Source organism: Vicugna pacos, chromosome 14 (genome assembly GCF_048564905.1).
Source record: "Vicugna pacos chromosome 14, VicPac4, whole genome shotgun sequence".
NCBI classification, from domain to species: domain Eukaryota; kingdom Metazoa; phylum Chordata; class Mammalia; order Artiodactyla; family Camelidae; genus Vicugna; species Vicugna pacos.
Window position 1 is genome coordinate 15,936,458 of NC_133000.1, and position 27,936 is coordinate 15,964,393.

At 35.8% G+C, this 27,936-nt stretch overlaps 2 protein-coding genes across 6 annotated transcripts in view; one reads left to right on the forward strand and one right to left on the reverse strand.

Annotated features, from left to right (window-relative positions):
* Positions 1 to 27,936, reverse strand: part of RB1 (RB transcriptional corepressor 1) — a 106,902-nt gene that overhangs the window by 9,155 nt on the left and 69,811 nt on the right. For all 5 annotated transcript variants that reach the window (XM_072976223.1, XM_072976227.1, XM_072976224.1 and 2 more), the window contains 2 exons: positions 3,819 to 3,937; positions 943 to 1,088 (listed from right to left, as the gene is read on the reverse strand). In XM_072976223.1, coding sequence (XP_072832324.1) covers positions 943 to 1,088; positions 3,819 to 3,937 — 265 coding nt within the window. The remainder of the gene's footprint in view (positions 1 to 942; positions 1,089 to 3,818; positions 3,938 to 27,936) is intronic.
* LPAR6 (lysophosphatidic acid receptor 6) lies at positions 16,704 to 18,721 on the forward strand. The gene has a single exon (XM_006218633.3). It carries the CDS (start codon positions 17,388 to 17,390, stop codon positions 18,420 to 18,422), a length of 1,035 nt encoding a protein of 344 aa, XP_006218695.1. The 5' UTR covers positions 16,704 to 17,387; the 3' UTR covers positions 18,423 to 18,721.

Consider the following 27,936-nt stretch of genomic DNA (forward strand, 5'->3'; position numbering starts at 1 on the left):
AAAATACTACTGGAACATAGGTTTGGGAAAAAGTAATCCACAAAATTGAATTTTCTTCCATCTACTTTAAATATAATGACCTTTGGTTTAAATGTACCTTCCAAAGACCTGCATAAGGTCATTAGAATTCTTTTTAGTTAATTTATCCCAGTGGTCCTTAACTTTAGCTTACATCAGATTTGCACTGAGGGCTTGATAAAACAATTTTTTTTTTGGCCTCTTCATAGAGTTTCTGATTGAGTAGTTCTAGGGTGGGGCTCAAACAAAAATTCTCCTTTCTATAACTTATCAGGTGAGGTGCATTCTGCTGGTTGGGGACCACGCTTTGGAACTACTGCTCTAACTTAAGGGCTATCTCATAAAACTCAGTATATTTCTGACTTGAATAAAACGAGAAAAAAAATTTATCACAGAGGAATCTGGCCTTTTACTTTCCTTCAAAGAGCTCCCAGTGGGTGTGCACGAGCATGTGTATATACACGCACAGACACCCAAACGGCCTCCCCATCCCACCACATACATACATAATCAGAGAATGCTGCACAACCTGGTTACCAGGAAGCGCACCTGCACGAGGCCACAGCATGTTGTATAACCCCAACTCACACACCTGAGAGCACAGGTAATGTTAGGAGCAAATATTTCCAGACATAAATTTGGAAGTCTCACAGCAGCAGCAGCAGCAATACCACCACCTAACGCTCTGAGTGCTCACGATGTGCTAGGCACGGCTGGAAGCTTTGTGTGTATTAACTCATTTAATCACCTCACAGCCCCTATAAGGTAGATGATGATTATTTCCACTTTACGGATGAGGAAACTGAGGCACAGAGCTATTAAGTGACTTGCCCAAAGTCACACCTAGTAAGCAGAGGAGCCATGATTTGAATCCAGTCGGCTTCGTTTCAGAGTCTATGCTCTTCAAAGTAATCACCTACTAACCTTTTTTGTAAAAGAGTGAGAGGGAGGTAGATCTCAATGGCTTCTGAGTCTGGAAGGTTGAGGTTGCTTGAGCCTCTGAATTTGCCGTAGAATTTACACGTGTAGTTGACCCTTTTTTCTTTGGGGATCTTACAGGAGAAAGATACCTAGATATATTCAAAGGAAAAGTCTTCAATTTAAGTTTGCTAAGAATCTCTCCCTCGCTCTCTCACACACACAGCTGTACACATGCATCCAAATACACCTTGTCTATTTAATCTGTTACTCGACACCAAATTCCTATTTAAATACAAGTTGGAAAAAGAGAGCTTAATAGAAAAACTAAGCTTATCATTATCATTTCTAAGTCTATTTTAATAAATTGCTCTTCTTGGGGGATTATTGCTTTATTGGAAAAATAGCCTTATATGTATATATGTTCAATTTTAATAATTATAGTAGGATTGAGATCATAAAATTACTCCAGCTTAAAAGTCATTGATATCAAAAAATCAATTTCTCTAATTCTCTTCTTAAAAATGTTTCATTGATAACTATGGTTCATATATATAAGACTTAAGTTACACACATATACACCCTCCTAAATTATATAGTTCAGAATTATATGAATTAATATTTCAGATAGCATTATCAAGGCAGATTTACACCTATATACTAAATAGGTCAGGCATAAATCAAGGCAGAGATATTAGTAAACATCTCTCAATTTCTGATGTTCTATTGCTCTGTGTTGTCCTTTATTTTAGAGAATAATACAGTTCTACTTTCTAATCTTGTTTTAGTAGCTGAGAAATAATTCTGAGCAGGAAGTAGGACACGACCCTTACTATGGATGTTTTTACCACATTCAATACATTAACTCGTACACCAGGAAAAGAGAATCATCATCATGATGATTTGTAAGTACCGGAGGCTAGTCTACTATCACCCTTGGATTTCTCTTCAATTCAGAAACTGACAATACTGTCGACTGACTTAACTTGGATAGAAGTTAGTCTCCTTTGAATTCTAGATACAAAAATTCAATTACCTACTAGACTTCACTAGATGAATTTCAGACTTAAGAAGGCCAAAGTGGAGGAGCTCTTGGTTTTTTCCCCATTTTCCTGTCTCAAGAAATGGCTCCACATTACATCCAACTTCTTAAGTCAAAAACTGAGGCGGTATTTTCAATCTTTATCTTTTCTCAATCTTCAAACCCAATGCAAAAGTTAGTTCTATTAAATCTTCCTCTAAAATACACCCCAGATCTTTCCATTTCTTTCCATTTCTACTGACGTTTGTTGGACTAAGTCACTCACTTGTTCTATTGAAATTGTCTCCAAACTGGTCTTCCTACTTTCTCCCTTGCCCTGTTCTTTCCCATCCTGCAACCCCATCTGTACTTCAAATAACAGCCAGAAAGTGGCCCTTTAAAAATATAAATTACAGTAAGCTGCACCCCTGCTTAAAACCTTAATGCTTTCCCAGTGCCCTTCTAAAATCCAAACTCCTTCCTATGGCCTATGGGACCCGACAAGGTCTAGCCCCAGTTTGCCTCTCCAGCCTCATCTTGTACCACTCTCCTCTTGCTCGCTTCACCCTAGCCACACAGGGCTTTCTTTCTGTTCCTCAGATCAGCTAGATCCCATCACCTGAGGGCCACTGCGCTCACCGTCTGCTCTGCCTGGAGTGCACATCATGCGGCCCTCTGCCCGGCCAGCACCACTTGTTCTTGGTCAAACATCACTTCGTCAGGGAAAACTTCCTATCACTCGCTCAGCTTCTCTTGTGCACGTCATTCTGCTTATTTCCATTACAGAACTTACTTCACTCTAAACTCACCTTATAAATTAGTTCACTTGTTTGCTGTCTATTTCCTTCCTCCAGAATGTAAGCTCTCTGAGAGAAGGACCTAGTTCATCTTACTTGTCTTTGTGTGCCCAGGGCCTAGGACACTTCCTGGCACTGCTTAATGGATTAAAGAAAAACATAAAGCTTGACTTACTTATATTAATGTATTACCTAGCAAACAAATTTAGACTTGAAGGCAGAGCTCCATATGTTAGAAATACTCTGGGTACAAATTGGCATGGAAATGGCACCTCAGGAAAGGAGTCCCTGCACTAATCACAGAACACTGGAATGTCAATTCCTACACAGAACTAAGCAGAACATAACGTGAGGCACACGTCTACGGCAGGCAGTGCAGCCAGCGTGTTTAAGAGCACGCTTTGGGTTCAGATTGCTTGGGCTTGATTCCTGCTGGCTTTTGGCAAGTTTCCTTATTTCTCTAATTCCTTGTTTATAGATAACTGAGGCTGACAGCAGCATCTATTACCTTACAGGGATGTTACACAGAATAAGTGAAAACATAGTAAGAATCTGAAGTACCCAGGCAGCTGTCCAGCACACAGGGAGCCTCAGTAAAGGCTACCTACTGCTTCCTTCTTTGATCGCATCATCGCTCAGCCGTTTCGTCTCTCATCCCACGCTGCTCCCTATGCCCACCTTATGCTTCACTCCAGATGCACTGAGCTGTATTCCCTGAAAAATGTTTCCTGCTTTCCTGGCTGTTACAGTTTGGGGTTCATGCTATTTCTGTCTCCTCCCTCCTCTCTAGTTTCCATGCTGAAATCCTACTGCACCTTTGAGGCGTATCTAAATTGCCGTCTCTGCCATGAAAACTGCCCTCATCACACCAAACCTGAGTGATTTCAGCACTTTGTACCACCATGACTTGGCTCATGTCTCTTACATTCCTGATCCCGGCAAGCAGGAACCATGTCTTACTCAAAATTCTATTCCCTACAGTTTCTATACAACAACTCGCATTACACTACGCTCAAAATCTATTTGCAGGTTGAATGGATAAACGTAACAGATATTCCACTTACATGTCTGCTGCAGTGTGATTGTTCTGCAGAGGAAGGTTGAGAGAACAAGGAGACTCAAGGTGATCAGCTGGTCCCTCTCGGTCCTTTGCTTGTTTAATAAGGTCAAATAAAGGTGAATCCTATGTGCAACAAGATGGCATAAAACAATATTGGTAAGTATGATTTCCCCATGTACCTATCAAAATCATACTGTTTGACATGATGAATATTATGAATTTTGAAGTCAGAATGAGACTCTTATCTCCACTTTGAAAATAACAAGTGCCAACTTTTGTATTATACACAAAACAAAGGACTAGGAAAATGTACAACTTTGAATGCTTACATTAGAAAAGACATTAAAAGTTAGGGAAAGAGACACAGAAAAGACCAAAGAAAGTAGAAGTATGGGAATAATAAGGACATGAGCAGGATTTAATGGAACTGGAAACAAAACACATGGTTTCATCAGCAGAGATAATAACTGGTTCTTTGAAATAACTAATAAAATTAAACAAACGTCCAGACTGAGAAAAAGCGAAGAGACAGATAAACAGTATTAAGAACAAAGAACGGGACCATCACTACAAAGATCAGAAAGATAATAGGAAATTTTTATGAATAAATTTATGTCAATAAATTGGGAAACTTAGACCAAGTGGAAAATTCCACAAAAAAATAAATTAACAAAGCTCAATAAAAAATAAATAAACCTAAACAGTTCTACAAACTATTAAAGGATTTGAATCAGTAATTAAAAATCTCCCCAAAACAAAACACCAAGCCCCTCTGGTTTTACCAGTGAATTCTACCAAACATGCAAAGAACGGCTAATTCTACTTCTACTCAAATTCTTCTGGGAATGGAAACTGTAAAAACATTCTGCATCTCATTTTATGAGGCTAGTACAACACTGATACTAAAAATTGTCAAGGATATTACAAAAAGGTAAATTACAGTCCATTCTCACTCATGAACAGAGATATAAAAATCCTAAACAAGAAGTATCTGCAACCCAAATCAGCAGTGTTAAAAAGGGAAGATATCATTTACACCAAGCTGAGTTTATCCAGGTTGCAAGACTAGTTCAACACTAGAAAATCTACAGTGCAATTTACCTCACTAATAAATCTATGGTGGAAAGTCTTATCAAAATTAATGCAGAAAAAGTTCTCATTTAAAAATGCATTTGTAATTTTAAAAAAAGAAAGAAAAGAAAACTCTTAGTAAACCAAGAAAAGAAGGGTACTTATTACTTTGATAAATGGCAACTGCAAACAAACAAAAAACTCACAGCGAGCGTTATATGTAATGGTAAAGCATTAAAAGCTTTCTCCTTAAAAAAACTGGAGGTAAGAGAAAGACATCCGGTTATCATGCTTTCTGTTAAGCATTGCACTTGACGTTCCAGCCAGGTTAGTAAGACAAAAAAAAAAAAAAGATCGAAAGATCAGAAAGGAAGAAACAACAAAAATACCATTATTCACAAAAGATTTGACTGCTGATAAAGAAAACTCAAAAGAGAAATTACTATAATGAGATTAGCAAGGTTTCTGTTCTGTTATGAAATGAATATGAAAAATAATTATGTTTCTACACCCCAAGCAAAAAGTTTGAAAGCACCATTTAAAAAATATCATTTACAAAAAAGTAAAACCAGCAGTAAGAATCATTAAAAACACTGATTCAAAAACTTTAACTTTCTGGAGATGACAGCTTGCAAGTCCGTAAGAATGGGAGCCATACATACTCTAATCTTTTAGTGCCTGAACTAAGAAGAGCAAAAAAACAGACAGAATACCAAGATGTCAGGTTTATATAAGAAGGAAAAGAGGTGCATCAGTAAATAAAAATACAAAACACTGTAGAATATAAATAGATTTTGTGAAATTATGTAGATAGTCTATTCAATAAAAAGTGTTTGAAAATTAGCTGGCAATTTAAAAAAGATCATTAAACTTTCACAATATATAGAAAATTACTTTAAAAAACAAAATGAAAAGTATTAGAAGTTACATATGTGAGAACCTTTATAACTTCTTTTTTTAATCTTTTTTTACCTTTATGGAAGTATAATTGACAAAAATTTTATATATTTAAGGTGTACAATGTGATGGTTTCACATATACATTGTGAAATGATCACCACAGTCAAGTTGATTAGCATTTATTATCTCATACAGTTATCCTTTTTTTTCTTTTCATTCCTCCACCCCCTTCTTTATAGCTTCTTGATAAGGAAGGACTTTACAGGTTTGACCAAAATCCAGAAGTCATAAAGAAAAAGATGAACCAATCTGACTACATAGAACCTGAAAAGTTCTGTATGACTAAAACCACAAAAAACTAAGTTAAACAAAAATCTTAAAAAACAAACAAACAAACAATACTGGTTTATTCTACAGCCATTATAATGTATTAATTTCTACTATCAGGTCATTCTTTCCTATATTCATTAGGGGACACTGTGAAGTGCAATCTAAGTAATGGCTTTCATCTGAGTAAAGCAACGCTGACAATACCAGCTACTGTGTGTATGTCGTGCTCAACGTCACATTTTCTAACCACTGACGAACTGAGTATTTTCACATATGGAATAAATCCACATATATTCAGCAGGAGTGGCCTAATCCCATTCTTTTCTCAAAGACATTTCAGGAGACCTCGAGACTCACAAAGACATACAAGTAACCTGAGCCTTTCACAGGACTTCAGTTTGCTACTAACAAGGCATTTTACTTTCTATTCACATATGGTTTGACCCACATACGGTTTACCTGGTTGCGCTTCAGATTAGCACAACAGGATTAAACCAAAGTGAATTCCTCTTCGAGCGATGAAGGTGGCATCACCTTCACCAACAGTCTTCATGTTTCACTTACGTATCACGTTTATTACTCCGCTGCCCCACTTAATTGGTCACGCAGGTATGTGGACAGAGGCTTATGACAATGAGAAGCAGCAGTGCATGAGGACAGACCCTGGAGCCACACCCATGGCTCAAATCCTGACCACTCACTGGCTGCGTGACCTTGGACAAAGCTGCTTAGCCTTGTTACGATTCGCTTTTCTCAACTGTGAGTGGAGACAGTAATGACAATAGTGCCTCGTTATCCGTGCATCCATCCACCCATTATCTGTCGTATGTCTGCTCTGTGACAGGCCCCATGCGAGGAAGCAGCAACATAAAGGCAAGAGATCCTCCAGCTGTCAGACACTGACTGAGGAAGTCACTTCCACCTTACTCAACATGTTCGTTTGAAATAAAACTTTAATCACCCTCTACCACCAAAAAGTTCCTGCTCCCCCATCCCAGTTTTCCCTGTATCATTATTAACCTTACATCCAGTTGCCCAAAGGGAAAAAGGAGTCATCTTTAATTAGTCATTCTCTCACGCTCCAGTATCCAATCCACGCAAGTCATGTTGGCTCAAACTTCAAAATACATCCCAAGTCTAACTTTGCTTCTCATCATCTTCAACATGATAATCTCTTGTGTGTACTACCATCAAAGCACCCTACCAATTGGTTTTCATGCTTCTGTTCTTGCTGCCTCTGAGCTCTCCTCAATAGAGCTAATAAGCTACTCTCCACACCCTCCCCCACGCCCTACCACCTTCTCAAAACCCACCAACAGCTTCCCATCACCCTAGAAGAAATTCAAACTCCTGTCTCAGAGTTTCTGTACTTGCTGTTTCCTCTGCCTGGAATGCTCTTTGTCAGAGCTTCCCATGACTCAATGCACTCCGTTAATCCTGTTTCTTCTCCAACAGTACCTCCGCAGCAAAGCCTTTTCTGAGCATCTTGTCTAAGACAGTCATAATTTCCACTTATTTGCTACTCCCAACTCTGTTCTATTTCCTTCACAGCACTGATCACTACTTGAATTTATATTACGTGTTTACTTGTTTGTTAACTGTGTCCCCAGCTAGAGTGCGGGGTGAAGGATGGAACGTGCTTTATCCATCTTGCTCACAACAGTATCCCCAATGTCTAAAACTGCCTGGCACACAATAGGGGTCCAATAAACATTTGTTGAATAAATGAATGAAGAGAGTAGGTTTAAGTGTTCAAAGTTCTCTGAGGTTAATTCTGCCTTAAAGTGAGGATAAGATTAAAAATAGAAGTTTCTTAGTTAAACATACCCTAGGATCCTTTAAAAATATTTTCTACTCCTTTCCTCCATGTTTTTCCCCTCAAACATTACTCAAACATCGTACATGTACCTTAGCTGTAAAGAAACTATAAACATGTAAACTGTTTCAGAATGTCTATTATTTAGAAAATTTTTTCAAAGTGGAGTATTTAGGGAACCTGGAGTAAAACTGAAAATTATTTATTGAATACGCTGTATGTACCAGGCACTGGGTCCAGTGGTAAGCAAACCAGTATAGTTTCTACCCACATGGTACTTACAGCTGATGGGAAGAGGCAGGTAGTAATCAAAAAAGGAAATCAGTAGATAATGACTAATTCAGGAAAATACTATGAAACAACAGAGTTCTCATAAAGAACAAAGAGGAGACCCATGTAGACAGGCAGTTCAAGGAAGACACCTGAGAAGGTTACACAGATGCTGAGGCAAGAAGTGGGAGGAGGAGGCTGAGCTGAGAGGAGCAGGGGCAGAGGTCTGCTACAGGATGAAAGAGCACGTGCTCAGAGGCTGCTGTTCTCTCAGGAGATGAAAAGAGGCCACCAGTACTGAAGTAAAGCAGTGCTGCAGAGGTGGAGAGGCTGCTAGAGGAAAAGGGAGCCGGCAGCCTGATTACAAAGAGTCTTATCGACCAGGATAAAAGGTTTGAATAATCTAAGAGGAATAGGACATTGATCACAAGAGAAACTGTATTTTAGGACAGAGATTTTTCTTGTCAAAAATCAGTAACATAGAGACAGCTAGTTCAAGTGTGTCTTGCTCCCTATTTTTATATTCTTACTACAGAAATGGGGTTCTAAAGACATCTGCTGAAAAACTGAGTGATTTACTGTGTTGGTTTCAGGAATGTATTCCAGGTGACAGAGCTCACCATAATCCACATTGACTTAGCTCTGTTACAAGTAGCGCAATTTTCTATCAATTTCCAATTCCTGGCTCCAATATGTGTAAAAGAATATGCTAGGCAGGCCTAGTGATAGCAAAACTAACTTTAGAGTTGTGCATACATAACTCAAAAATTAACTCTATTAATCTGTGAAACTAAAAAAAACAAAAACAAAAAAACAAAAAACCTACTGTTTACTTAAGTCTCTAACTTCACAGTAAGTAGAACTGAAAATATGAAATTACCAATATGCTCTGGATTTTATTTATTTCAGCAGTTGTATGTCATCAACAAAAATGTCTCTGAATCTACTTTCTAAGACAGAAATGTCTCAAGCAGTACAAAACAGGGCCAGGACTAAGGTAAAGCAAAAGAGGTGCGCCTGGGAGGCAAAATTTGAGGAGGCATTCACTTGCACTTGCATGGCCCTGCTATGAAATTTACCCTTTGGGGCACTGAACACTAAATTGGTAATAGAAGTTAGTTAATTTAACATACACTTTTAAGCAGGTGAATAACAGGGTCCAGATGGGACCTTTAGAGAGTTCTTAAAATAAAATCCCAGCGCCTAGCATATAGTCAATACTCAATAAAGACTGCTAGAATGTTATATGACATAGCCATATCATGGGTTTAATTAAACACAGGAAAGCACAAAGAACTGGATGGTATGATTTGCTTTCTAACTGACACTAAATATCAGCTGGCCTCCAAGGATAACTCCAATAATTTCTGCTACTGAGTAGTTACACCCTTGTACAGACCCCTCCTATACTGTACCAGGGTTAGTCTGTGTGCTCAGTGGCAGACAGCAGAAGAAGGTAGCTTATTAGAAACCTGCAGTTTCCATCTTAGGCCCTCTTTCTAGGATCTCTCGCTCTAGGGGAAAGCGGCTGCCAAGGAGTGAGCAGCCCTAAGGAGAGCCTACGTGGCAAACAAATGAAGCCTCTGGCCAGCAACCAGTAAAGAAGTAAGGGTTGTCAACAACCACGTGAGTTCAACTTGGAAGCAGATTCTCCAGCTCCAGGAAAGACTTAAACTGACTGCAGCCTTGGCTGACAACTTGAGGAACTCTCCTGAGAAAAATGGAGTCAACACCGCACAGCTAAATCACTCCCAGGTTCCTGACCTTCAGAAATTGTGAGATAAGAAATATTAGTTGTTTTACTAAATTGCTAAGTTTGGGGGTAATTTCTTGCACAGCAATACATTACTAATACAGCAACTGATCTTTTAAAAAAATCTGTAAAGAAAATATTTAATGGAATATTTAATTTTTGAAAATTTATCTATTTATATCTATGGCATTGTTTCTACCCAGGACTCAGAAGTTTTCTCTTGGTCTCAGGCAAGCTGTCTTATGTCATTACTTACCTACTTAAATTAACTCTCAGCATAATCACTCTCTGGACACTTCACTCGGTTCTGCCACTTAATTATGTGAAGGAATCCAGACTCTCTGTCAGCAAGATTAGTATAAATCCCACTTAATAAGCAATACGGATAGAAAAAGTAGAAGTCATACGTCTACTCTACATGATCTTTCATGTTAACACACATTTCTAAAGCAAATGTGAACTTCTCCAGAGAGTAAAGGACTATGAAGGCTATCAGGTCAAGGTGTTCCTAAAAGAGATTCTGATTATCCAAGTAAGCACACGGTCTCCAGTGCCAGCAGACAAGTTAACAATAGGGGAAGTGGAAGACAGGAACTGCTATTGTTTTCTGGGTATTTTAAGAAATATTACTGGAGTTACATTACAGGAAATGTTTTTTGTACTATCATAAGCCAAATTATTATAAGACTGTTTTGCCTTGCAAAAGGAAACTAGAATAGAAAACAGAAAATTCTGGGCAGGCCTTGACCTTTCTGACAGTTTTTTCCCATTTAACTTCATTACTTCTTCAATATTGATATTTCTCAGGATCCTCTTGCCTTATGCTGGTTGAGCCACTATCATGGCTTTATTTATACCCATATTACTCTTAAATCTATATTTTTGACTAAAACTACTCTTTCAGTTTCCAACTAGATACCTCAGAGCTCCACATGACAAACACCTTAAATATTAACATGTTCAACCATTAACATGAACTGATTACCCTCATTACCAATCAGCTATGAGTCCTTCAACATCCTCTTTTAAGGTTAACTATTATCAACCATCTGATCACCCACAGTACAAATCTTAGAATTACCCTCAGTTCCATCCAGGCAGCCAATCTTTTAATTTATGCTTTTTAACATATTTATGTCTTTATATTTAAAACTGGTTTCTTGTAGATAGCAGAGTTGGGTCTTACTTTTTTATCTACTCTGACAATCTCTGCCTTTTAACTGGGATTTAGGCTATTTATATCTAATGTAGTTACTGGCATGGTTAACTTAAATTGTACATCTATTTGTTCCATCTGTTCTTTGTTCTCTTTTGACAAAGGTGCAAAAGTAAATCAATGGAAAAAGAAAGAACCTTGATCTAGATCTCAAACCCTGTATAAAAATAAACTGGAAATGGATCATGGACTTGAATATTATATATTGAAACTATAAAACTTTAAAAAAAGATAGGGGAAAATCTTGGGGACCTAGAGTTCTTATGCTTGACATCAAAAGCATGATCCATAAAAGAAAAAATTGATAAACAAGACTTTATCAAAATTTAAAAATTTGTTATGAGAAAGACCATGTGAAGAGGATTGAAAAAAAGAAGCTAGAGACTAGAAGAAATTATCTGCAAACTACATATCCAAAAAGACTTTAACTAGGTGCTCATTCAACCATATGTAGGATAATTAACAGAAGTTAAAAAAGTTGACTTAGTTGTGTCTACTTCAAAAAAAGTACATGATAACTGAGTCGAGTTTATTCAGTGCCTTACTGAGGACTATAGCCCAGGAGATAGCCTCTCAGCTCTGACAAACTGTCTTGAAGAGGTAAGTGGGGAGGTCAGTATATATGTGATTTTGGCAAAGGGGGTACTTGCATAAGTACACGTCTTGGTGGAAGGCTCCCGTTAGTCACAAGGACTAGATATCTTAGTTAATGGTTTCAGTGCTTATCTAAGTATGGGAAGATAAAAGAATCCAGCTTCATAAAAAATTTCTCATGAAAATATTTATTTGAAAGCCTGTTCTGCCAGTTTTCCCAGAGGACAGCATGCCTCATTCTGCCCTGAACTCCTCGCAGTGGGTACTAAAGGTTAGTGACTGCAGTGGCTAATGACTTAATTCTTGTAGAACCTGGTAGCAAGGGACATTTTTTAGTTGGCAGTTGTATCAACAAGTTAATACAGGCTGTCAGATGTCACTGCTATCAGGAAACTGAACTCAGCAGAAGAAAATTCAGTCCCTTGAGGTAAAAGAGTGCTAGCCAAAGCACCCAGAGTAAAAGACAAAACTAACAACTGCACAGGGACACAGAAGTCAGGGTGGGCTCTAACCTGAAATGGACCTATTGACCTGGGCTCCTTTTAATGTAAGACAGGAAGTCTCTTAGAAGTATTTAGCTTGAAGAACACTGTGAAGTAGCCAAAACAAAATTCCCAGTTTATGATGTGTCATGCAAAACAAAAATCAGAAACAGATATGTAGAATTTTATCAAACTGAAACACTATTTAGAAATTTCCAGTTGCCATGAAAATCTTGGGGATATGATCCTGGTGAGTGAAGTTATGCAAGATGAGACTGGAAACACAGATTTAGGAGAGCCTTTTATAAGACTGTTTAACAGTTAAAGGTTAATTTCCTGAGCTATCTACATGATTTACCCCTTTTAATTCTTTCAAGTCTCTCTTCAAATGTTCCCTTATCAACAAGCCCTTCCTAGAACCTCCTATACACAACACCTCGCTTTTCCTCCTAAATGTATTTTTCTTCAGGGAACTTATCACCATATGACCAACTGTGTAAGTGTTTCTGTATTGATTGCCTATCTCCCCCAAACAAAATAAAAGCTCAAGGATTCTGTTTCATCCACTGCTATATTCCCTTCACCTAGAAGAGCACTTGGCACACAGTTGGCACTTAGGAAATGTTTGCTATTGAATAAACAAATAAATATCAGCATACCAGAGATAAAGATAACATAAGTAAGAAAAATAATTTAAATATTTCTGTCCTATTTCCCTATCTATATAACTGGGACAACAATCCACAACCATTGTTTGTTTTGTTTTGTTTTGTTTTGTTTTTTGGTCAGCCTGAAACAATCCACTTTTGTTTAACTAAAAAAAACAAACAAACAACAAAAGGCTGGGCTTTAAAGGGGGCTCTTTTGTAGAGTCAGTCCTTCCGGTCTTTTGTTTGTAACCTTTCTGAGGCAGCTCTGGTAACATCTGGTATTGACAGGAAATCCTCAACTTTTCCAAGAATGTGAAATCAGTTGATTAAAATGATCACACTGCTAATCAATAAAAGAACTGACCATGGAAAGTTTATTCTGAGAATGAATTACTAGTGGCTTAGAATCTTACTGATAAATTCTTCCATATGCCTTTGGATATGAGTGTCTGTTAAAGAGCCAATCTCTTTCTTTGAAATCTGTTTGCGTTAAGAACAAAACCTCTACATAAATGCTTAAAGTCAAATGCGTTTCTGTTCTTAAGTGTATTTGCAATAGTGTTCATAGAACTAGATCTTAAAAATCTGTCATTTGTGAAAAAGAAACAAAGGAAATTTAATCAAATGTATATACTCATTTTTTTTCTAGGAATTTAGAGTGAAGCTAGTTATGTAGCATCCTTGAGAGAATTGAGAAAATAGTCAATCAAATCATTTTCTGTGTTTTTGGTTAAGAAAGACATGACCATACTGATGGGACTATACTAAGACATTATTACCAGGCATGGCTCTAGCCTTCAAGGCTTTTATTCAAATTTAAAGGCTAGCCTTTTCTAGACAGAATCTCCTCTGGAGGCCCTTTAATTGACTTGGTTGACTCTCATCTCCATGCTGTACAAACATCTATTGTTATACTCTGTATTACCTTTTTTGTTGTTGTTTTTTTTAATCCTAACTGAATTCTATGAATATGTTTTACAGCAAGCAAGACATTTTAACTAAGTTCTGTGGAAGTACGGAAAAAGAATTGAGGAGATTGAGAGGTCTCCATAGAACAATGGGATAAGATTTTTAAGAGAGACAGATGAAGCAATGGGGAGGAGGCAGAGATAGGAAAAAAGGAGGAAGGAACAACTCAAGTGTTGGCAGTGATAAACAAGCTTACTCAAGTTTTAAGTCTTACACTACAACATTCCTGTTCTTCTTAATTTCCTTTCTCTCTTTGCTTGAACCTGCTTCAACCATCATTCCCGTCCACTTTTACTTTGCTATAAATCATCATCCATTACCTTTTAAATCTTTCTTTTTCTACTCCCACCCAACCCTACAAGCTGGCTCAACCCTTTGAACTTGGGTAGATGACTCATGCTCCAGTAAAGAGTAACATAAAGTGTTAGGTATTTGCAGTACTGACAGGAACTGATATCACTTTCAAGTGATATCAATTATACAAAAATACAAAAGCACCTATTAAATATACTTGAGTCCCTGGATTCATGTCACTCCCTTTGTAAGTAGTTACTTTACATTTTTTTTTCACATCTTAACCTAAGGAATTTTAAAGGTATCTAATTTCACTTTGGCTCCTTAATTAGAAGTCAAATTAAATATCTTAAAAAAATCCAGCATTCAATGATCTTATTCCTTGACTGAAAAATTGTGCTGAACATTGGAATTTGACACAACATTGTAAAATGATTATAAATCAATAAAAAATGTTAAAAAAAATGATCTTATTCCTACAGAAACAGACAGCCCCTCTGCTACTGCTCTTCCTCAGTAGAAATAAGTCTCAATAAAATTCCACTTTATCAGTATCATTCATTCCTCAGCAAACATGAGTACCTACTAAGGGTCCAGCGTTGTGTAAAAGTTGGAAATACAAACATATACTAATATACTGATAATAACAAAAAATTTAGTTCAACAAATAGTGTTCTATCCATTTTTAAGCACCAGTAACTCAAACATGAAAAAACTGCAAGTACACAGTTAAGTGATTATCAAGCCAAGTGAATAACAACATCAATATGTGGAAAATTATTCCAGTGTAGAATCAGTGTATCTTATGGGACAGCGCCCTATTCAAAATGAAAGGAGAAGTAAACACCATCGGGGCATATAACCACTTCTATTTCATAATTTAATGATGACTAAAGAAGAGATTACCAACTTGAAAGTAGATTACTGAGAAACTATGACAGAAAATTTTTCTCCAATGAGAATAAACTTATTAACTACTCTTTTCATTACTGTTCACTCTAAGTTTCCAACTGTCTTCTAATATGAACACATACATCCTACCTCTTTTCTACACCAATGTGACACAAAGAAATTCAGCCCTTTAAAGTTTTAAGTTTATTGATTATAAGTAATACTCATATTTTTGTGTCACTTGATTATAGATAAATTTCCCAGTCAAAAGAAAAATATATTATAATTCAGGGGGATTCATCAACAAACAACAAAAGTTGCTAAGCATAAGAGTGCAGCCCAAATTAAAAAGGTTCAAAAATCAGCATAAAACATATGACTGCAATATATTACTTTTAAATTAGCCAAGTAATATGTGAAAGAAAAATAAATTGCTCTTAAAATCCTCAAATTTCCTTAATTGATACCTGAAAGGAAGAGTCTCAGCCCAAACTGAATCAAACTAGAAAATAACAGTGAAATACAACTGGATCTGGTCTTTTCTGAAAAACGGTAATTTAAAATAAGAAAAGCATGTAATGTCCGTTGGCTGTGATATAGTCAATCTTGAGGAAATAAAAATCTACATTCAACTACCCCTTTCTCACACGTACTTTCTTCTAATTTCTTTGGGCTTTAAAAAATGAATATACTTTAAATATATAGAGAGAAACCATTCACAGGAGCTTTTAAATGCAAACAAAATCTGTCCCATATTCCAATATATAGTTAATGCCATATTAAGAGGGGAAAGGGGAAGACTCAGGGGGAATAAAAATAAAATAATAAACTTAAAATTTAGCCGAGTAGTATAAAGCTTTTATTTTCCAAAACTTATTTCAATCAATTTGGAAAAAAATGTTTTTATTTAAAAAGATGCAATATTGTTCTGTAAGATTAATATCACACCAAACATAAATATTTTTGAATTTATTCTTTGGTGAAAATGGTAGTTAAAAAACTGAAAGAGATATAAAGTATTAACTTAATTTTATAGGAAAGAGGAAAGAATGTTAGAAAATTGCTTATCAAAAACTAAAGAGATCCAAGATTGGAGCCACTCACAATAATGACAAATTAAATTAAATTAAATCTTGAGGAGTAATTATGGAAAACAGAGGCCAAGAGTGGTAAAGCTTGTCTCTCAACTCAAATCCTTTTTATAACTAAAGATTAAATTTCTCTCTTTTACAGTCATTAAACAGGTTTTTAAAAAATGTTACATTAAGATATCACTAACAATTTCAATTTATAGATACACATATACATTTTAGTTCTTAAAGTCACATCCTAAACACAAGAGCAATCAAATACTAATTTTTTTTTCCTCTCTCAATCACTACTACCAAAAAGAAGGAAAGAATAAAAGGGGGAAAAAAAGGAAAAAGAAAACTCCCTGAAAGGTGGCTAACATCACAGAAGGCATTTCTGCATAAAAAGAGTTAATGGGCAGACCTCAGCTAAACAGTCAGGGACCATTTGCAAGCCTCCTAGGTATATTCTCAGCAGACACATTATCAGATTAAAGGAACTGCAAACAAACTGGGCTGAAACCTTTCTTTGTCCAAGCCCAGCCTCTTCTTCCTGTGATGTCATATTACAAATCTAGCAAGCCTTTCTTTTTCTCTTCAGAGAAAGCACATCTCACAATACAGCTGGAGGAAAAGGCCTCGATTCAGCAAGAGCTAACACGCTTAGGAATTTATTTCGGAACCTTTGAAGGATTCTTCTGCTTACCCACCATCTGGGATCCACTGAAGAAATAAGGAAAAGGAAAACTTCATTAAGGAGGAGCAAGAAGTAAACGAGACCAAACTGGGAATGTTTAAGTCTCTGAAACTCTGCACTGAAAAGCGAAATAAGATAGCTAACTTGAGCTTAAACATTCCGAAGCATAAACTTAATTTTGGAATATTCATCTAACCACTGAAACAGGAGTTTACCAGGCAAGTACTTTTATTTAGAACACAGCTTTTATTTGAAAGTTATAATCTAATGGGTTGGCTTCATTGACTGTGTTTTTAAAGACTGCTCGTCAGTAAACTAAGCCCGGCGGCATTCATGGGTTTTCTGGAGACTAGGTAATGAAAATATTTTCTTGTTGAAACACCAAGTGAAAATTTTACAGCAACAAATTTCATGTTTCTTCTGGAGAAAAAGGAAGTATTTATAAAACCACGCAAAGATCCAAAGGCTTTACAAATACATTGGAGGTTATAAAGTGGTCACAATCTGAATACCAAAGGAGACTGCAGCCGACCAGACGACTTCAACACTGTAAACTGGACCTGCCTTTATAATGGTAAGCAATAACAGCTCCCACTGCACCTATGACGACTCCTTTAAGTACACTCTGTATGGGTGCATGTTCAGTATGGTGTTTGTACTGGGGTTAATATCCAACTGTGTTGCCATATACATTTTCATGTGTACTCTCAAAGTGCGAAATGAAACAACAACGTACATGATTAACTTGGCAATATCAGACTTGCTGTTCGTTTTTACTTTACCCTTCAGGATTTTTTATTTTGCCACACGGAATTGGCCATTTGGAGATTCACTTTGCAAAATTTCAGTGATGCTGTTTTATACTAACATGTATGGAAGCATTCTGTTCCTAACCTGTATTAGTGCCGATCGATTTCTGGCCATCGTCTACCCATTTAAGTCAAAGACTCTAAGAACAAAACGAAATGCAAAAATCGTTTGCATTGCTGTATGGTTAACTGTGATGGGAGGAAGCGCACCTGCAGTTTTTTTGCCGTCTACCCACTCGCAGGGTAACAATACCTCAAAAGCCTGCTTTGAGAATTTTCCAGAAGCCACATGGAAAACATTTCTCTCAAGAATTGTAATTTTCATTGAAATAGTGGGATTTTTTATTCCTCTAATTTTAAATGTAACTTGTTCTAGTATGGTGCTAAGAACTTTAAATAAGCCTGTTACATTAAGTAGAAGCAAAATAAACAAAACTAAGGTTTTAAAAATGATTTTTGTACATCTGGTCATATTCTGTTTCTGTTTCGTGCCCTACAATATCAACCTGATTTTATATTCTCTCATGAGAACACAGACATTTGTTAACTGCTCAGCAGTAACAGCAGTGAGGACCATGTACCCAATCACTCTCTGCATTGCTGTTTTAAACTGTTGCTTTGACCCTATAGTTTATTACTTCACATCGGACACGATTCAGAATTCAATAAAAATGAAAAACTGGTCTGCCAGGAGAAGTGACTCCAGATTCTCTGAAGTTCAAGGCACAGAGAGCTTTATTGAACATAACCTACAGACCTTAAAACGTAAGATATTTGACAATGAATCTACAATATAAGCTGCCTGAAATAAAACAATTGGGACTTCACTGGGACAGAACTTCTAAGTTCCTTCAACTGTGAAAAGTGTTTTCTTGGACAACTATTTCTCCACCTCTGAAAAAAAAAAAAAACATGTGGATATTAAGTTTTTAGTATTAAAAAATGTATTCAATGTGTTAAGCATTAAAATGTATTTTATTCTTGTGTACACTCCATTTTACTTTTCTGAGCCACTTGGATTTGTACCTTCCTCTTCATTAAAAAAAAAAAACCCTCAAAAAGCTGTTCAAAGTCTAAAAGTGATGATGATTTAAAATCATGTGGTGACCATCTGTATGGTCTTTGAATTTCTCAGTAATTTTATACTAGATATTTAACAAATATTAAAAGTATTTCATTTATTAAAAAATATTTAAGTGTTTAATATTTTTATTCAACATCTAATTTTAACTTCATTCTGAATTGAAACTACTAATCATGTTTCTTAAACTATAATAACATAAATGAGAAACAGTAGTTTGAAATAATCAATAAGTGTTTTTAGAGTATTTTTCAAAAAACAGTAAAAAAAAAATGTAGTCTTCTGTAGAATGACATTCTGACACTGAAGACCTTGAGCAGTTACACTGACAGGTAATATTTAGGATTTTGTCTCTGTAAGCAATTCATAAAAAGCAGATGCTACCTATATAATACAGAATGCTCTAAAATTACTCTTTTGATCCATTTTCTGGATATAACAGCACCAAATTTCAAAATGATATATGCCACAAAAATTGAGAAGGAGGAAACCAAAAAAGTTATTTTGTTAAGTAAATTAAAAAAATATATATTACTACAGGTAATTTTAAAGATATATTTATGTCACAATAAATAACTTGCATTTTAAGTATTTTAGATCAGAGAAACAATATAGTGGGATAGTGAAATATAATAAATATAATACTTGGCACTTAGAAAACGATCAATATGTATCTTTTGACCATTTAAGCCAAATAATGAATAGCTGAACACACAGTTTCAAATAGCCAAAATGTTACTGTAAAATCAAAATAATTTATAAAGTAAGGAAACGATTCCTTCTGTAAAAAGTAGCAAAACTACAGGCCCAAATAACTAAGTGTGACTACATTTTCATTTCACTAAACATAAAAAAGGTATCGCTTTGACCTGTAATTTCGATATGAAGCACAAACTACAGTAAAACTTTTTCATTTTCCAAAATAAGTCTTTGTTTTCTCCAATTTCAAGCGATTCTCCAAAGTTAACTAAAAAAGAATTATTTTTATTTGAGAAAAGACATAAAATTAAATTTAGCATTCAACCTATCTAATTTTTCCATCTCAGTCTTTCAAATCCTGAATACAACTCTGGACACTCTAATGATTTAAATTTGATTTTTGCTATTCTCTGGGTTTGGGCTGCCTTGATTTCAGACAAATCACAGCCATTTGCTAAATAAGTAAATCCATTTTCAATAAAACAACAGCAGGGGATTTTCTTTAGAGATCTATGGTTTCTTTTAGATAAACCTAAAGCAAAATAAATCCTTAAATTAACAAAAAAAAAAACTAGTGAAGAAATTAAGCATAGTTTTTATATCCTAAGAGAAGTATATATATTGTAAACATGTTTTCTTCAATTGATCCTGAAGTTCCTTTGATATCACTCTTCAGAAAAAACAAATACATTTAGCACTTATCTAAACATATATTTCTGAGTTGGAAAGCAACTCATAACTTAATGATGTGAAGGATAGGGGTAGAGAGTTTGTAACCGAGATTTCTCAGAACTTTTCTCAGCTTAAAAATCTGCAAGCAGGATCTCAAAGCACAGCTGTTAGTTACTTTTAAGATGAAGGCAAAACGGTCATCAAACAGCTGTTATTATCATGCTCACTAGAGAAATTTTTGTTGCCTGCTTGTCAACAGGAAGAAAGATGAATAAGTTTCTTAAAAGATTCTTCACGAAGTAATACATAATAGATAAATACTAGTTTTTTCATCTAGAACTTCAAATCCTGGGTAAATCTTAACCACAGGGACAAAAAAAAGGTAGTAAAGTTATTTTCCTTTGTCAGCTTTGCACTTTACAGTAAATTATACATTCAGAGGGTTTTCTCTTTCCCTTTTACCCAGAAAATCTAGATTAATAAAACTCTGGTAATTTACTTTTCGTTTCCTTAAAGTGACATCAACCCCTCCCCCCAAAACTTGTCTACTGTTTTTATCATCTTTATAAAAGAGTGGATGATTTAACTAATCTTCCTTTCCACATTAACCTCCTTCAAAGCAACAAAAGTAAGATGAAAAAAGTTGGTGTGGAAAACAGCTTTCCAGTCTGGAAAACAGCTTTCCAGCATCCTAATGACTGGTTCTGAACTTAGAAATGATCTTTTCTAAGAAAATGACAACCAAGTAGCTAGCTTACCAAAAGAATGTATGAAAACATATGTATTATATCCACAGAAAATTAAAAGGAACTTAAGGCAGGGAGTTTTGCCTTCATATTCTACATTCAGAATGCAGAAAGTAAATTTGAGGCATAAATCTTAACTATAGACACTAACTAGTATTTAAAGAATTAGTCACTCATTTGAAGAACATAAAATAGAAAATGGAACATCAATCTGAATTGATGCAAACTTCATATATCCAACTGAGAAACTAAGTTAATTTATGACTGTGATGTAGCTAGCAAGGATCTGAAGTAAACTGCAATTCTGGACTGCCGATGAACCAGGTATCTGGCCTTTTGTCAATATATTAAGTTCTTTTTGCCTTGCGGATTCTTTACCACCTCCCACCACCCAAACTTTTGAATGCCTGCATGCCAGATCCAACCCCAGATGTCACAAATGAGGGAAGATGTGACCTGGGTGCTCCTAGTTGTGAATAAACTTTCATATAGAAAATTTTATAAATTATGCTTACTAGTGGATGAATCTTGAGGTAATTCTAAGGTAAACTGTTTTTAAAAACCTCTTTTGGGCTGTCCTGAAAACCAGGTTATCCATGTATAACATGACTTCTAAGAAATAAATTCCAAATTAAAAAGAACTAATGGACAAATTTAAGGACATGGAACATTTAAATCAACCGGAGTATTTAATGATCAACAATATGACTTAATTAGCAACATTCTCCAAAGATTAGCATATATACTGTCCTAAAATCACTAATTCTCAAATTCCAATTTTATCTCTATCTTCTTTTCTTGATGTTTACTACCCATTTTTTGACAATTTTATAAAAGTACAAAGAATATCAATTAAACAGGACAACAGACTAGGATAATAAGAGAGTATGAATTTACTCCAGGCAAACTTTTCTAACAAGTCTTTCCCCTTCCTCTGTCTCTCAGAAAGATTTATTCCAGTAACTCCTTAACAAGGTACAAAAATTACCAGTGCTAAAAGCAATGGCCAAAACAGAATTTAAGATAACAGGGCCCCAGAGGTAGAGATTACTAATGAATTTAATAATCAGTTTTCAAACATATATTGCATCCATATGCTTTACTCATATGGATACAACCAGTAAAGTATTTTTGGAAAATAATTAAAGTTTAAATATTTAAGGCTGATAGGAACATGAAAAGATATTCAACATCACTAACCATCAGGGAAATGCAAAACAAAACCACAATGAGATATCACCTCATACCTATAAGAAAGATATATGCATCCCTATGATCACTGTACCATTATTTACAATAGCCAAGATATGGAAACCACCTAATTGCCCATCAATGGATGAATGGATAAAGAACTGGTTATGTATTTGTTTGAATTAAAAAAAGATCTTGCCATTAAAAAAAAAATCTTGCCATCTGCAATGATATGAACGGACCTACGGGGTATTATGCTAAGTGAAATAAATCAGATACAGAAAGATAAATACCAAATGACTTCACTCATATGTGGAATTAAAAAAAAACAAATGAACAAAACAAAACAAAAACAAACTTACAGAAATGGAAAATAGACTGGTGATTACTCGAGGAAAAGGGCTGAGGGGTAGGCAAATTGGGTGAAGGGGATCGACTGCATGGTGATTGATGGTAACTAGTAACTAGATTTTTGGTGATCATCTCTTTGTAGGGTATTCAGATGTTGAATTATAATGTACACTTGAAACATATATGATATGTTTTACCTAAAGAGAAATAGGAATATCCTACAAAAAAAAAAAAAGAGTGAGAAACAAATGTGTGTTTTTACAGCCAAGTTAGTTATTAGCCATAGGGTGACTGGACTGAGTTCCATTCCTTTTCTATCAAAATAACTGCTGGTAAATTCATAATTTAGAACTGAAAGAGCCTGGAGCTCATTCTACTACAACTACTTCACCTTAGGTTGAGGAAACTGAAGAACTAAAAGGCTAAATAACTTGCATAAGGTTACATAACAATAAGAAAGAGCCAGGATAAGAACTTGGTCTTTTTGACTTGTCTGTTCCTTTAAGGGTGGTAAGGGGAGTAGCAAAGACCCTATGGAGAGAACCTGGTAAACTGAAAGGATTAAAACAAAGCCAAAGTGGCTGGAGACATAGGGCTGAGATCTTACATACACCTATAGGCCACGATACAGCCATGTTAAGATCTGAGGAGATGTGGAAAGCCTTGAAGGATTTCAAGTAGAAGGAGAGACAATTAGACATGCATTTCAAAAAAACCCCATTCCTCTGATTATAGGGTAGAGATGTATTTGTCTTCAGTAAAAAGAGAAAAACAATCACAATAATAGCTATATTTATTAAATTTAAAGAGCTTTTCTTATCCTTTATTTTGATTATGTTCTTTCCCCCTTATTAAAATGGTCTTTCTTCTTGAAACGATGAAATGATAGATGGGAAAAATATTTTAATGTTGTTGTTACTTGACGAGGTTAAGTGAGCAGCCTTTGTGGAGAAACATTCACACACTGCTGGTGGGAAACAAAATGGTACAATTCTAATGGATGGGAATTTGGCAATACCTAACACACACACACACACACACACACACACACACACACACACACACACACACACACACTTTGATCCAGCATTCCTACTTCTAGGTATTCACCCTGAAGACACACTCTTCATAATACAAAAATACATATGTACAAGGTGCAGCATTATTTGAAATTAGAAAATATTGGAAACTCCCTAGATACCCAAGCATAGAAAATTGGTTGAATAAATTATAGCACATATACACAATGTAGTACTATGCAGCTTTAATAAGGAATGAAAAAGAGCTCTATGTACTGATATGGAGGAGTAACTTCCAGAAAGTGTGGTTAAACAAAAAAAGTAAAGTGTAAGAGTAGCATACACACAGTATGCTACTTTTTGTGTAAGAAAAGGGCAAAATAAGAAAGCACACATGTATCTGCTTATTTTTATAAAAATACAAGAAAGACAAACCAAAAAAATAAGGAGTAAGGGTGGGAAACTGTAGAAGGGATACGGAAGGTTATGACGCTCATCTATGTGTAAGACTTTGGGAAGCACACTGATACTGTCCATCAGGAATCAGATAACCTTTTCAAGGATCAGACAGTAAATTTCCTAGGCCTGCAGACTACACAAGCCTGTTGCTACTCCCCATCTCTGCGTTACAGTGCAAGAGCAGCTGCAGACAACATCAGTGCATGAGTGTGGCCGTGCTCCATCCAACAAGACTGTATTTACAGAATCAAGTAGCTAGCCTGTGGCTTGTAGGTGCCATTTCCTGTGCCACAGTCAGAAAACTAAAGCTAACAAGGATGGAAAAAAAACCCTACAAAACACTTAGAACTAATCTCAATTAGCGCCAGGCACATAATAGGTCACAATTAGCTGTTGAATGAATAAATCTTAAAAGTTCTATTAAAAGATGGACTGGAGTTCTAGTTAGGGCTTTGCTACAAACTAGTATAACTAAGTTGACCTCTTCATGTTAACTGAGGGGTTTGGACTAGATAATGTACGACCCATGCCACGCTTCATACACGCTTCTCATCCTAGTCAGTTACAACTTCCATCCATTCCTTCCTTTTAATAACCATCATCACCACTGTGACCGTGTGAAACTGAGACTACTGCAATTATTCCCTGCTCAGCCTGCTTCCTAGTTCTTCCTTCAACCCATCCAGGACACATAACCAGATTTATCCATTAAGTCATCACTTTATGCTGATCACTTAATGTCCAATTTTAAAAGGTGTCGTATTTTCCATTGTCTGAAAGTAAAAGTCCAGCTTTAAAGTTCAAAGTTTTCCAAAACTATGGTCCTGACCTACTCAATTTTCTGGTTTCTTTTCTGTCTCACATACATGATCCCTCCGCTGCAGGTTGGTCTCCTGCCTGTCCTGTGTTCATGCAACTCTCACTTGACTCTAGATACTTAGACATATGACACACTGCTTGCTCCACCCTTCACCGCAGTCACACTGCCCCTTTCTCTGATAAAATCCTTTTCATCCTACAAGGCCCAGTTCAACTCTAAAACAGAAACTTCTTTGATAATGTTTATTGTCTTTATTATTTATTTGGTAGTTTTTTACTGCCTTTTCCAGCTATCTTTTTACACTGGCTATGTTTTATTTTCCTCACTAGACACCCCGAGCTCCCTGAGGGAAGGGATTATGTTTTGTACTTCTTTGATTCTCCATAGTGTCTAACACAGGATTGAAATGGAGTAGAGACTGAAAGGAAGGGGCTTAGAGGTAAGAACAAATTAGATGTTACTTACCTGCCAGACTGAAGATTAATTTTTAATAACCACTATCTTTTTACTTACATAGTACCTACTCTGGGTATTTATCAATGTAGTTCTAATAAATGTTCTACACCTACACAAACAAATATAAAGACACTTCCGTTTCACCAAACCTATGGCTCATTTAATTCTTCAACAACCCAAGGAAAAAGGCAAATTTTCCTTGGTCAGTACTACTTCTGATACAGGAATTCAACTCTTGCAGTTATTGCATTAATTCTTATTACTTGATTTTTGAATCTTAAACAGTATCTGTTGAATTCCCACCATTTAAATGAAGTTATACAATTGTTAAAAGAAACTATGTTCTTGAAGAGATTCTTCATTCTGACTTCTCTTTTGGAATAATTATTTTCTAGGCCTGCTGTGTCCTAAGATTTTTCCTCTCTGCACTCTTGTTACAGATTCACTCTTCCTTAGGTCTCATGATTTTTCTTTTCTTGAATTTCTTTTTATTTTGCTAAAGTATATTCTCTAGTAATTTTATTTTAAAAAGGACAGTCACAAGATGAGCTTTCTGAGTCCCTGGATGTCTGAAAATTGTTCCATCCTACCCTCACGTTTGACATGTAGGTCAGCTATAGAATTCTAGGTTATCAAACATCCAATACTCCTGGTAAGAAATGTGATGCTGTCAAATTCCAAAAGGAAATGAAATAAAAGACAGTAAGACATTTATGTTAGTCTTTGAGAAATCTTAACAAGTATAATCAAAATCTTACAGAGAAATTACGTTAAAATTTAATGGAGGTAAGAAACACAAAAACTGAGCAAGAATAATAAAAAGGTTTTTTTGAAAGAGTGAGACACAAATACAGCTGTTTCCTATTCTAAGTTTCCTTACCATGTTCTAAATCTAGCACGTACAGGAAGACACCAAAAATACTTTTGATATTTTGCTATTTCTGATAATGGTAGAAAATACTAAGAACCAAAACGGAAATTAATAAAACCATACATGCAAGAGCCACTAACATGCATTTTTAAACAGACTAGGTTGCAACAGTTCAGAGTTTAAAAACAGGTCATAATATTTGGAAAAGATAAACGTCAAAAAGTTGGTTCTATTTTATAATTAAAGGTAACTGAACTTAGATGGTTCAAGAACAATTGCCACAGAATGGTTCTAAAATTTTACTAAACTCATTGTTAATAATAGCCTCTGATTTTGCCAGAGGAACTCAGAAACTACATTAAATACAATACAAATCTCACTAAGATACGTCTTCATTTAGTTTCTTGCACTTCCAGATTCCAGACTTCTTCCTCATTATTACAGTTGGGATATGACACGACTACAAGTTTAGAGACTGAAAATTCTAAGACCATACATATTCAGGTAATTTTCTAACATAATGACCCTGTAGAAGGCATTCTCTGAACAAGAGCACAAGTGCTTCCCTTCCCACAGGTTAAGCACAGAGGATATTTCCATGTTCTTCTCCTACAACTGACACCTCCCTTCTTGTCTATACTTGAATGATGAATGAAAACTGCCCTCAGGGTAATTACTGACATGATTCATAACTGAAGCACCATAACAAATTCCAACTGCAGTATAACAGCGAACACTGCCCACATTTAACAATGCTGGAGTTCAGTTACAACTTTTTTCCCCTGAACTTACTCCATTTTAAGAAGACAATGAGGGAGGGGGTACCTTGGGAGAAGAGAAAAGTTCTACATAACTTGTAGTAAGCCAGGATAAACAGACTTGATACTGTTTTAACTGTGTTTTCAGTTCTCTGTTTTTAGGAAAGGGAAAGGGAATGAAGTGAAGAGAACTAACAACTGTGATATTTCTAAAATGTACCATTCTTATAAATATCCATTCATTCCTCACAACAACTCTGGTATTATTATCTCCATTTTACAGACAAGGAAATCTGACATACAGAGACATAACTTGCTTAGAATCACACCAAAGCAAGTTACATGGCATCTCTGAACTTTAGCTTTTCTTATCTGTAAAACAGGGATAGCAATGTTTACCTCCTGGGAAGATTAGATGAGATGTGGTGACGCCAAAGCCCAGGCTCCTTCTGCTATATAGCACAGTGACACAAACACAGATAAAACATGAATTAAGAAACTAATCACATCAGTGCACATACCTAACAGTAAACTAATACATACCCTGAGGCAGCAAAGAGGTTGAGAGCACAGTCTCTGAAATCAGACAGTCTTGAGTTAAAATTCTAGCTCTGCTATCAACTTAGTGCTGTGGATAAGGGAAACATTCTTCATTTCTCTGTGCCTCAGTTTTTTTCATTTATGGAAGTGATGACAATGGCAGTACCTATTTCCCAGAGTTGTGCAAAGTAAGCGAGCCCAACACATTTCAGCACTTTTAACAGTGCCTATGTCAGCATACATGCAAAAATGTTACCTATAATGATTTCAACACTGAAATGGAATATGCATAAGTGAGGGGCACTGTGATGCAGGTCAGTATGACGATCGGGAAAGATTCCAAAGAAGTAAACCAGTGATGAGCCTTTTACAAGCATTGTTTCCTAAAGCAAGTTTCTATGAGCTACCTAAAGGACATCTCTGAATTTGAGTTTTTTTTTAATATCCCTGAAATTTCTTTAGTCTCTTGTGCTAATTCATGAACAAGGAGAATATGTAGTATGGACGATGGGAGAAGGGGAAGGGAGACATGAACGGACAAGTCATGAATAAATTTCCTCCACAGTGAACTACAGCAATCTCTCATGTGTGTCAGAGTGTTCTAAAGATTAAAGGAGGCAAGTGCATTGAGAAAAGAATAGACTGGGG

Excerpts from the sequence above, each read along its gene's own strand:
- LPAR6 (XM_006218633.3), top strand. The coding sequence starts at position 17,388 with ATGGTAAGCAATAACAGCTCCCACTGCACCTATGACGACTCCTTTAAG.